We start from the raw sequence: 13485 nt of genomic DNA, 5'->3' as shown, positions 1-13485 counted from the left end.
ATATCAAATTTCCAGGTACGTGATAGGAACCCTTTCTGAGAGGAATCACGTCGCGGTCGGAAAGGTTTTAGCTCCAATTTTCATCCTAGAACAAAAAACAAATTTCTTTCTATTTTTACATCTTAAAAGCTAGAGAAAGACGTAGGGGATTTTTTTTCAATTGATTTTTGCAAAAATGGCGAACATTTTAAGGAAAAACCGAGTTTTTTACTTAAAAAATTGACACTAAATTGTTTATAACAAAAAAAATATGCAACATAAAAAAAAATCCGTACGTCTTTCTCTAGATAATGTTATTGAGAAGCTACAGTTTAATTTTTAAGTAAATCGGTTGAGATTTGTAAAAGTTATGTTTCCGGCCAGCACAAAAAATGTAGTTTTGAGAAAAACGAGTTTAAAGTTTTACTTACGACTTTTCGATATACCTTCAATCTGCAATGCCTGCGCCGTATAATTGACCTTCCAAATTAAAAAGTGTTTTGACTTATAATTGATATTGTTTCTTATTCTATACACCCTTAGGCACCTTTTAAAGCAAAAAAAATTTTTTTGATTTTTTGAAAATTCTAGAGTGGTTTAACCCCTTAATATTGTCCGTAAATTTACTCGCAAAATACTTGATAAGTAGGGGAATATACTCAGGGTTGGACACCATTTTGGACTTTGTTTATAATCTTTTTTTAAAAAATTAATTTAGTCAATTCAGTTATATTGTTAGAAAGATGTACAAAAAAAGAGGAACACTTTTTCTGCAGATCGTAAATTGATTGGTCTAAAATTAAAAAAGTTCTGATCATTTGAAAAAAATAAAAATGTCGTCAGGGATGGACATTATACTCAGGGTTGGACACTTTGTGAAAATCGAAGTGAATTATGGGTAAAAAAATAAAATAACATTTATAACGTTACTGAAAACGTTTTTTATCTTTATTTTTTCATTTTTACATTATTATTATTATTTATAATTGATAATTAATATTATTTAAAACGTTACTGAAAACGATTTTTATGTTGATTTTTTCATTTTTAACGTTATTATTATTTTTGTAATATCTTTGGCAGAATATATGTTGTGTGTGTGTGTATGTGTGTGTGTGCAGATGTGTGTGAGTATATGTTTATTTGTATATTTATTTATGAATTGTATCAAATTCATAATTAACAAAGTGTCCAACCCTGAGTGTATAAAGTGTCCAACCCTAAGTTGGAACATGTTTCGCGATTCGATTCTACACTTCATTTTTCCTTCAATCATGAACCCCACAAAACATGCAATAAATTTACCTTATCTTTTTCTTGTTTTCTTTATGCATTTTTTATGTTTCATCATATCGCTCACAAAACTTTTTTCGTTCCTACAAATGCACCAACGTCACAGCAGACGCTACTTTTGATCCTCCAAAAATGTAATGGCACAAAAAATTAGGTTTCACTACGAGAAGCTTCGCCACGTCCGTGCATAGATGGTGCTAGTGTTCTTATTTTAAGAAAAGCGAAGTGTTCAACCCTGAGTATATTCCCCTATATAGTTTGAGCTAAAAATTTGTGGAGGACTTAAAAATAGTATGAGGAATTTCTGTTATATGCCAGTATATTAATATTTTGCTATAAAATTTTTTTGGGTTTGCTGGACATACTCTCCAGATAACACGTAAGCTTGTTAAATTCTCAAGTTTAAGCATCAAAACTTATTGCCAGCTTGCGCGTTAAACTTGATGCAAGCTTGCCAAGGATGGAAATTTGAGGCTTGTGGCAAGCTTGCTTTGAAAACTTGCGAATCTTGCAGCAATCTTACATGCTATCTGGGTCCATGACGCAGCCAATCGGAATTAAAAGATACTCATATATGTTATTTTAATGTTTTACATATTTTTTAATTATTCAATTTTTCTACTTATTCTTAAAAAATTGTCTTTTATTTTAAAATCTTTTAATGATACATTTTATTTTTCTATGTGCAGGTTTTAAAGGCATCTTATTCATCCTACAACTTATTGAGGAATTCAAATTGAAAGATTAATTCAGAATTTTTCTGTATAAAACTTTTATTTAAAAAGAGATATGGAAAGATCGTTAGTACTATTTGGAAAATTGACATTCTAACTATAATTTTGCTATTTATTATTTTTCTGTAGCTTAATTTAGTACGTTTAAGAAACGTTTTTGAAGAAAATTTGTTAAAATCTTATATAGCATTATTATTTTCAGTAAGAATCACTTGTTTAATAATTTTTACCAATATTATATTGATGGCAGTTTGTTATTGGTTTATCAAATTTGTTTCGGTCCACTAAGTTAATGAATCATTACACGGAGAGAAATAGATGGTAAGAATTTATGATCTTAAGATGGTAAAAAGTAGATGTTATCCGGTACTATCATTATGCTACTCGGTACTATCAAAGATGTTACAAAAAGTATGGTTATGTTACCCACTACAATCAAGACGTTACTCCGTACAATCTGGATTGTTACTGATAGAATCTAGATTGCTGTCCGTATATGTAAGATCAAATATGGTACCTGGTACTATCTAGATAGTACCCCGTACCATCTATTTCTCTCCGTGTAGTTAGTGACGAACTAAGTAATGAAAACAAATTAAAATTTATTAAATAATATCAAATATCTTCATTTTAATTAATCTACAATTTTTTGCAATCTGATTGTAGCTCTTTGTCATTAACTAGTGAATCACAATTTTTTGTTTTCATTACTTTATTTGTCATTAACTAATAATTCACTACCTCAGAGTCCCCCTACTGTATAACATTTTTAAATAATACTGTACAATCAATTTTATTTAGAAGATTTTTATTGTTAAAAGTGTAATAATATTTCCATTAAAGGGATATGTTTCAAAAAATTATATTTGTCTGTATTATATTTTACCGTATTTTACTTTAAAAATAAAACTATTAAACTCTGTTCAGAAAGGAATGAAAGGATATTCAATTTCTTTACATATTTATTATATTGAAGTGAACCTTATAGTCATGCATCTAAAGAGCAACTGCGATCGTATACACATAGACAGCATGAAAACTATATTCCAAATCATTTCTTCGCAAGTTATTATCTTATTCCCCATATCATATGTACATTTTATATAAATTTTACAGAATTTGTAGCAATTTTACGATAATACATTGTAACTAATTTTCATTGTCCACTATTATAGCGCGACAAGTTGAAAATCTGCTAATAAAATATTAACTTCGTTGTGAAGCTTTCCAAGAAGTAGGGAAACCTCTATTGACATGGTTTTATTCCCCTTGCCAAGAATCCATACTCCTTAAGACCATGAGAGCGACAAGAATTTCTTTTCAAGTATTAGAATTTTTAGGTCTGTGGAGACCTGAATCTTGGAAAACAAAGCGGTTCAATATTCTTTATAATATTATTAATATAATTTCTTTAATTAACATATATTTTCTTACTACGGGCTTTATTATTGTTACTATTCAAAATTTTGATAAAGTCGGCGACAATTCAGAAAATACGAGTTGTTCACTTGTTGCATTTATGTTTTGTTTCAAAATGACATACTTTTATGTATATCGAGATGAAATTATCAATTTCTTAAATATGTTCTTGCAAGAAACTTGTATTCCTCGCGATAAATATGAAATGTCAATTTGGAAAGGGTGTGAGGATTTTAGTAGGTATGAAACATTTTTAATTTTTAGTATCAAATTTATACAATATATGAAGAAGCAGCAAAAATAATAAAATAATAATAATAAAATTTTAGATTCCTAACACGGATTTTTGTAATCATGTGTTGTACAGTTGTAGTAGGCACTTCATTCTTACCATTATTAAACATGAAAAATATACAATTGCCTTTTAATTGTTGGACCCCTTTTGATATTGATTCAGAATTTAGATTTTGGGTTAATTATTTCTATTTAGCTTATAGTTCCTTTGTAGTAATATGTGGAACTGCTGCTGTAGAAGTAGTTGCATCAATTCTGATGCAACTTATGTGCGCTCAGCTTGAAATCATGGGATATCGATTATTAAAACTTATTTCTTTGGAAAACAATAATTATTCAACAAAAGATTTTTTTAAATACCAAAGCGCAATTCTCAAAGACTGTATTACTCATCATATTTATTTATATTCGTAAGATTTTTAAAAAAATTGATTCAATTTTTTATTAATAAGTTTATTAATAATAATTTATGAATAATTACGTTAATAATACTTTATTATTACAATAATTTTTACCCAATTAGCTAAAACCCGTTTCATTATAAATTGGGACCTCACAGTAAACTTGGTTGTATCTTTTTCTATTGCAACGTTTTGATGAACATAAGTTATATTATATCAAAAAGAGATCGTTTTGTGTATCATTTTTAGAAATGATACACGAAACGGTCTCATTTTTTGAAGCAAAAAATTTAATCAATTTATATCAATCATGGCCGAATTGAATTAACTCAAAATTAAACGAATTTTTTCAGATATTTTGGTAATAGTACAATTGCGGAGACCATTTCACTATTTAATTTGAAAATGAAAATAACAGAAAATCAAAGACAATGTGCAATCAGGGAGTAGTATAAGGAGACCGAACGCCATGCGCGGAAAGTGGCCGCACTTTTGGTGATCGTAATTCTCATGGGCACACTTCTGTCGATATCAGCGCTCTTAGTGTAGAAAAGTGGCACTATTTGTCGTCTGCTACTGTGATTATTCAGTGCACATGTTGTTTTTATTAGACATTACACTTCACAAAATATTTTATTTTAAGCGTGTTAAAATTTTATCACAATTCAGTCGTAATTTATTTACTAAACGATAAACCGCACACGATAAACAAACTAAAAAAGCAAAGGTTATATCATGCTTTCTTGTTTACAACGATAGTGTCAGCCTCTCCGAGTGAGGCGCTGCTATCGACAGAAGTGTGCCCATGGGAATTACGATCACCAAAAGTGCGGCCACTTTTGACGCGGATTCATAATAGCCGTTAGGTCTCCTTATACTACTCCCTGTGTGCAATTCGATAATTAAAAAGTGACAGCTTATAAACATAACCTAAAATGCATGAGAAAAAATTTGTCGATAAAATCAATATAGCCGAGCTTTTTAGAAGGTAGATGGCAGCACTCATCTATTTTCTTTCTTTAAATTTTTTCTGAATCGTTTTTATAAAAAACAAAACTGCCATCTACCTTCTAAAAAGCTCGGCTATATTGATTTTATCAACAAATTTTTTCTCATGCATTTTAGATTATGTTTATAAGCTGTCACTTTTTAATTATCGAATTGCACATTGTCTTTGATTTTCTGTTATTTTCATTTTCAAATTAAATAGTGAAATGGTTTCCGCAATTGTATTATTACCAAAATATCTGAAAAAAATTCGTTTAATTTTGAGTCGATTCAATTCGGCCATGATTAATATAAATTGATTAAATTTTTTGCATCAAAAAATGAGACCGTTTCGTGTATCATTTCTAAAAATGATACACAAAACGATCTCTTTTTGATATAATATAACTTATGTTCATCAAAACGTTGCAAAGATTTGATGCAATTTTTGGTCTCAATTTGATACTTTTAGGAAAACTGTGCTTTATCTTATGAATTAAATAATAAATCTTAACTTATATTCAAAAATTGTTAATAAATTAATGTACTATCTTCCAGAATTGAGAAGCGTCTAAATGAAATTTTCGGATTTATGGTTGCTTTACAATTTTTAGTTTCAACTCTAAATATATGTACAAGCTGTTATCAGTTGACGAAACTAAATCCTAATAGTTCAAGATTTTGGACACTTTTTGCCGTGACCGTTTGTTTTCTTACACAAATTTCGTATTATTGTTTTCCTGGAGAGAAAATGATCCAAAAGGTACATATAATTTTTGTCATAAAAGTTGTCAACTTTTATTAATTAATCGTTACATAAAATTTTATTTCTTCCCTTTCTCATATTTGTTGTTTTTTTTCCTGATGATAAATGCTTATATAATACTTGATTAATCCCTTATCGATAATAAATTGTACTATTTTCGGGTAACGCTCTGTACTATTCTATCTTGACCGAGGAGAAAAGTAACAAAAATCAGTTTTTTCAATCTAGAATAAAAACTATTCGTCGTATATCTAATATAGATATAGACAGCTTGGGATTTCATCTTATAAATAAAATTTTTGAATTTTACAGATTTTTGAAGGAATAGATATAAAATTAAGTTTTATTATTAAAAACATGATCATATGATCATTTTCACGTATTTTATCATAATATAAATAAATTAAATACGTATAATTTAATAAAATATAAATAATAAAGTGCGTATATAAAACAGCTGAAAGATTAAGTTTGAGATATAGGTACGATACAAATGTTTATTACAATATTGGACAATACAGAGCGTTATCTGAAGATAGTACAGTTATAAATTGAGGTATCGTTACGTTTGATACAAATTTCAGAGTATGGCATTAAAAGATGAAATATATAAAATGGATTGGAATTTACTTACTAAAGAAACAAAACATAACTTATTGATTATAATGATGAGAGCTAATCAACCAATGCAACTTTCAGGAGCTTCAATAGTCAACATGTCGGTTGAAACTCTTGTTAAGGTAATAATAACTTTAAATATATTGTATGACGATAAAAATAATTAATAACAATATAATAAACAATTGTTCCTTATGTATGCATACATATATACTTCTTATTATACAAATTTCAACGTTTTTTTTTATCTGTACAAAATTTGTCTATACTTCTTTAAAATGATATTCTTTCAATTCTTATTTCAGATATTAAAAACATCTTATTCTGTGTTCAGTTTAATCAGAAATGTTTCTGAAAATTAAAAAAAAAAAATTATTATGTACCTATTTATGTCAGAATAATTTGAAAAAGCAGGAAAATACTATACATTTTTCAGGGTGTGTATACTGCCGTCCTGATGACGAAAGTAGGTAATCGACATTTTTATCAAAAATGAGTTTTTTATATCACTGGATTCGTTATGAAAAAAGGAATCTAGCTATAGTAATCTTAGTTAACAATATTAATTAATTTTGGACATAATTAACCATTAATTACCCTACTTCGCGAAATCATTCTCACAGAGTCGGTACTTGCAGACAAAATAGTCAGTATTTGCTCTTACTGCTTCAAAATGATGACGTATTTACGTACTTTCCTTGAAGCACAGTCCGCATTGGCAAATACTGCCAGGAAATGTGGTCTGATTTGATTCGACATCCTAATGCCGATGGGCAGTATCGCGAATACCGACTCTTGCCTCAAGGATTTCAGCCGGAGAAAGACCAACTTTCCTTGTAAAAAGTCGGTACTTGCATTTCTAAAATTTTTTAGCACCATTGAATAGAGCATACCCAAATTAGTTAATATCGATTGTAATTATTTTATTATGTTTCAAATATTAGTGCTACTCATTAAAAACGCGTTTCTTTAAATATCTCAAAATCACTCTGAATGCGAATACCGACTTTTGTCAGCAGGACGGCAGTATAGAAGTAAATAAAAATCATTAGGGCAAGTTTATTAGAAAAATTAAGTCACTAAATCAACAACATTAAGAAAGAAAATGCGCATAATAAAAAAATGGCTAAAAAATTTAATTTTTTTTTAAATATTAAGGCAAAGTCAGTACGGTTGGGCCAGTACTGCATTTAAAACCTTTTCACATTAGCGCCATCTACCTTTGCATGCAAATACTTACTAGCGATGGTAATAAACTTTTCACGTCACTTTTAACAAGTCTCACAATCAGTGAAACGACGTGATAGTGATGGTTGGTCCAATAAATGTAGTGTTGGTTGGACCACTTAAAATTTTGCAATTATGATACATCCTGACATCATAAATTCATTTTCCGACGTAGCGATGTATCAAAAACGTCATTTACCAGTGGGAAATAAGATTCACTTTTTAGAAACGTTCCTAAAACAATTCATAACTTCTTATTTCAAGTCTACGGAAATAACGAATTATAAACGTTTCGTGTTCTGAAAACGTTTTGAAAGCGTTCATTAATTTAAATGAGATTTTTTTTTGAAATTTGTTCCCCCTCCCGTTTTGTGAGATTTTTTGGGACCCCCCCTCTCCCCCTCTCTTGAGAAGCTTTTAATACTTTATTTTGACATAAATGAAACGTTTTAGGAACGTTTCTTTAAAGTGAATCTAATGGATTTTATTGGAAAAATTTAAATCTTATTAATTTTTGTCATTTTTCATGAATTTTCAGACTAACTTGTTAATTAACTTAATTTGGAATATGCTTCTATAATTTGGTATCCTTTTTATGTAATTGATATAATCTGAATTGAACGCGTCCAAAATGAAAAATCCGAAATTCGGTTTAGAACGGAAGTTATGGCCACAAATCAAAACGTGGCCCAACCGTACTGACTCTCCCCTATATTAATGACATTTTAGTTCTTATAATGGAACCTATTAATTCTGTAAAATATTATACATTTATTATAATTTTACAAAATTCGTAAATAATGTTTTAAATTAATGGTAAACTGTATGATTTTGAAAAAAAATTGTTGTTGATTGAATAGCATAATATTTTTAGTAAAGAATCATTGTTCATTAAACACGAAATGTTATCTCTAAAATATAGAGCAAATTTTGCACTCTTCTTATGTTATATTAATTGCCAAACTTGTCAAAATTTGACAAATTTATTTATGTATTTTTAAAATGTTTTTAAAATACTTGTACTTGTCAATTCTATAATAAAATTAGATAATCATATTTAATTTTTAAAAACTTGTACTTCAATAAGGGTTTGTTAGTTTCATTATTTTACAAAATTTGTTTTTAAATATGTTTTATTTTCAATATCTTTATTATAAACATAACTTACTTTATACAATTTCATACTGTATAAATATTTGCTTTTTCTTGTTAAAATTAAATTATTGTTAAAACATAATCTTAAATTATGAAAATAATACAATAGGTATTTAATTTTTATATTTTCTAATTAAAACGAAGTGAACTTGGTGGAGATCGCTAAAAGACTGACTATATACACCTATTGCGAAAGTCAGAATCGACCTATATGCTTTTCCGTAAAAATCGTTACATTAATTATTACCGTCTGCATTTAAGAACAAGGTTCATTATAAATGCACCAACACGAAAGTTATTATTTCTTACCTGTAATTATCTTTCATATAGTCCATAAGTTTGTAAAATAATATCAAAAATTCTGTTTACATACAAGTATTCGTTTACGCAGCAGTAGTCGGTAATTAGTCAATATAACGCTAGAGAGCACAGAACAACCTATATGTACCTATGTACTTTAGAATTTTTATTTTATATTACTATTTTTTCAATGACATTTTAAATTTTTAAATGATAATTCTAAACCAACAGATAAAATATGAGTAGTAGAGTGAAAAAATAATTCGTCATTTTCAGTTATATCACATGACTATTATCTAATAAATATATATCATCATTGAATAATATTTAATTTTTTACTTACTTTTATAAGGAACAAATTAATTTTTGGCTAATTTTAATTAAAACAAATTTAATTAAAAAGAGGTATTTAATTTTTTTACTTATTTAAATATCAAATTGAATAAAATAAATATTTATTAGAAAATAATCATTATCTTTTGACACACTAAATACTTTTTTATTATATACAGTAATTATAACGGTAGTAAAAACAAATATAAAATATAAAACATCACAAATTAAGAAAAAACAATTTTTTGAATAAAAAAATGCAAGAGGATAATTCAAAAGTAGCTGAGTTTTCTTTTAAAATTTTAACGGTTTTTGGATTTTGGAGACCAATATCTTTAACATCAATTTGGGCTATTCGACTGTATAATTTTTTCACCATTATTGTATTAATATTTAAATATTACTTTCCTACAACATTTTTAATTAATCTTTATCATAATAGACACGATCCCCAAATTGTTATAGAAAACATTTTTTTCTTTACATCTACAATTTTAATAGCTATGAAAATAACTTACTTAAATATTAGCCGACAAGAAATTATTGTATTAGTTAATATGCTTTTACAAAAAAATTTCCTTCCTTGTAATAAAGAGGAAGCTACAATTCTTGAAAAATTCCACTATAAAGAACGGTTGGTGACGAAAATTAAATATTATCTGTTAATGATCAGAGCAATTCCATAATAGATTGATGAGTGCAATTTATGGTGGTGCAATGCTTGAAATTAAACAATTAGTCAAAAAGTTAAAAAAAGTTATAAAATTTGCAAATAATGATTAAAAAACTTTTTAAATTCATAAATTAATTATTATATCAAAAATTAATTTTTTTCGAATAGATATTTCTGATTATAGGGGAAAAAATTATAATCATTTCACAGAAAATTAAAAGGCATTCAAATAAGCTGCAACGCTTATTATTTTAATTCAATTTTGCTTATTTTAATACCAAAATGGATTAAAATAAGCAAAATTGGATTAAAATAATAATAAGCGTTGCAGCTTATTTTAATACCTTATAATTTTCTGTGTTTGCTATGGAATTGATCCGGCCTTAGAAGACAGGTTTACAAGTTTTTTTTTTAGATATTGGAGTAGTTTCCAATGTATTACTGTGTGCTAAATACGATCCCAGTTTCCAAAATTACGTATCGCGTCAAAATTTTGAGTAAACATCGTGTTTTTGAGGGTTTTCAGTATTTTTTAAAGGTTAAATTTAAGCCTATATAGAAGTCTCTAGCACGTCGAGTTAAGGAGAAAAAAAAATACTGAAAACCCTCAAAAACACGGTGTTTACTTAAAATCCTAACGTGAAACCACTCCGATATCTAAAAAAAAAAAATAAAGTCTTATTTTGTAGACCTGTGATATTAATGGGGATAAAAAAATTTTTCTTCATTTAGTGAAAATAAATTTGAAAAAAAAAATTTCTGCCTGCATTTGTATTCTCACATTTGTTAATAATTATGCTTTAGATTGAGTGAACGTATATTTTTGATTATGAGTTTATTTACATCAACAGTATATCTATTATGGCCATTAACAGATAGAAGAAACATTAAATTACCTGTAAAATGTTGGATTCCATATAAAATTGAATCAAAGACAATATTTTGGATAACATACGTATACCAGTGTGCGGCTATATATTTAGAAGCCTTTATATACACTGCATTTGAATCAATTTTTACAATTTTGATGCGTCAAATTTCTACACAATTGGAATTTCTCACGAAACGATTACAGGAGATTCCAAATTTTAAGCAAAATAATTATATGAAAGAAAATATTTTTCAAAAAGAATGCTCTATGCTCAAGCACTGTATAGATCATCATGTTTCTATTTTTTCGTAAGTATATACACTGAAAAAATGGTTTGGTATTGACAACCAAACATTTGGTTGGTATTTAAGCAACTAAAATTTTTTTATTGAATCTACAAAATTTTTGTTGTTCCAATCAAACTTTAGTTAGGACAACAAAAATCCTTTTTTTCTAATTTTGATTGTGTCAAACAAATTTTGATTGAGACAATTAAAATTTTGTTGATTCAACAAAAAGTTTTGGTTCCATAAATAACAACCAAACGTTTGGTTGTCAATACTAAACCCTTTTTTCAGTGTAGAGCTTAATAAATTGTTTTCTTAATTCTTCGTCCTCTTTTGAATCTAGGGAACAATTTAATTTAATTTTTTTTTATCTCTTTCTACATTTTTTGTCAATAAAAAAATGTCATTTAAATGGATTACATTTATTTTTGAATGTAATGTAAATGTGCGTGATATAGACTAAATATCATTCTTTTCTGAGTGTACTTATTCCTTTTTTGTGGTTAAAAAAAATTTATCTATAATATAAGGAATAAATCTTGAGTTTTTTTTATATAGAATACAACAACAATTAAACACCGTTTTTGGTTTTCTGATTTTCCTTCAGTTCTTTTTTTCTACATCGATTTTATGTACAACTGGTTATTATTTAACAAAAGTAAGTGTAAGCGGTGCATATTTTTGGTTTGTAATGATGATGATGGCTGTATTTGTTTTGGAGATTTACATGTATTGCTTGTTTGGTGAAGAAATTACAAGAAAGGTAAATTGTTAGTTAAAAAAAAAAAATTTGTAACTCTTCCAATTTGAATTATGAATTCGATCACTAATTTAATAATATATAGTAATATAATTTAGTAATGTTTTTTAACTACAGTTTTATATAGTGAAAAACGACTAAAAATTAATAGAAATTTTTACTATCTTGAATTAGTAAACAAATTCTCACTAAATTAAAATTTAGAGAATTGGGTACACAAAACTAAACGTGATTAGTAAAAAATAATATGTTTTAATTGAAATGAAATAATTTTTCATATTGCAGAGTTTATCTCTTGCAGACGAAATATATAATATGGATTGGAGCTTGCTAGGTTCAGAAACAAAACAAAAATTGATAATAATGATGATTCGTGCCAGTCGGCCAATGCAACTTACTGGCACTTCTGTTGTTGTCTTATCTGTAGAAACATTTTTTAAGGTATATTTATTTTATTTAAATTTTTCTGAACAAAGCAAAAATATATTCGAAAATTATTTTCTTTTTTAAATAATAATATATATTATTGTTATTATAATTATTATTTCGAGCATGATTTTTATATAGAACATTTTTTAAATAAATTATTATATATAATAAGGTTCTGCGCTACACGGAAAGAAATTTAGTAGCAATATTTGATAAATCTGATAGGAAATTTTAGTATTCTCTTTTTCAAACGCGGAACATTTGGGTTTGATAACGAAAATCGGTATATTTTTACCAATAGTCTTTTTAGTAAATATATTCCAGAAATTGAAATTATTATTTCGTAAATTGATAAATTTATATGAAAATTTGGAAAGATTATTTCGAAATTTGTTAAAACTATACTAAAAATTCGAAGTGGTTCAGTCGTGACAGATGACGACAGAAACACCAACAGATTCTACGCCAAAGTTTTATCTCTTTTTCATCTCGAGGATAGACGAGGATATGAACTTTTAAATGCACACACACACACACATACACCGCATTGTTTTACATCGATTGGCTTATTTTTATTCCTAACCTATACTAACGATAATACGTATAACATTCGCAAAATAACGCTTCATATACAAATTTACGCTCATGTGAAAAACTGATGTGACCATTCTTATATACTAACCAGACATATTTTTCACCGCTTATGAGAAAGGTGAAATTATATCAAAACATGTTTAAAAATATAAATAAAAATCATTATTTATTGGGAAATAATTAAATATTTTATTATTTTTTGGAGAACAATTTTTTTTACTGATTTATTGTAAAATCTTCGAAATTAATTATATAAAAGAAATTCAGGTCTGTATCAAGATAATGGTAAAAAGGGGCTTGTCTAAAGAGCTTCGCGAGGAGCTTCGTCAGTCTTCGTTACCACTCGGTGAGGATCGGGCAATTCC

The 13485-nt window shown here is 27.3% G+C and overlaps 1 protein-coding gene across 3 annotated transcripts; it reads left to right on the top strand.

Moving 5' to 3' along the window:
- Window positions 1-3111: 3111 nt before the first annotated feature.
- LOC127276833 (putative odorant receptor 71a) lies at window positions 3112-12094 on the top strand. Of its 3 annotated transcripts, none has more exons than XM_051297502.1 (5): window positions 3112-3665; window positions 3755-4129; window positions 5666-5870; window positions 6458-6613; window positions 11896-12094. In XM_051297502.1, exons 1-5 carry the CDS (start codon window positions 3304-3306, stop codon window positions 12082-12084), a joined length of 1287 nt encoding a protein of 428 aa, XP_051153459.1. In that variant the 5' UTR covers window positions 3112-3303; the 3' UTR covers window positions 12085-12094. The 3 variants fall into 3 exon arrangements, with proteins under 3 accessions (XP_051153459.1, XP_051153460.1, XP_051153461.1); XM_051297503.1 differs by lacking the exon at window positions 11896-12094 and adding an exon at window positions 6797-6929 and having other exon boundaries at window positions 3120-3665; XM_051297504.1 differs by lacking the exon at window positions 3112-3665 and having other exon boundaries at window positions 3710-4129.
- Window positions 12095-13485: the final 1391 nt, after the last annotated feature.

Source organism: Leptopilina boulardi, unplaced genomic scaffold (assembly GCF_019393585.1).
Source record: "Leptopilina boulardi isolate dan_hultmark-lab unplaced genomic scaffold, ZJU_Lbou_2.1 LbouV2_154, whole genome shotgun sequence".
In the NCBI taxonomy this organism is placed as follows: domain Eukaryota; kingdom Metazoa; phylum Arthropoda; class Insecta; order Hymenoptera; family Figitidae; genus Leptopilina; species Leptopilina boulardi.
The sequence above is the reverse complement of the archived record's forward strand: the minus strand, read 5'-3'. Positions and strand labels throughout refer to the sequence as shown.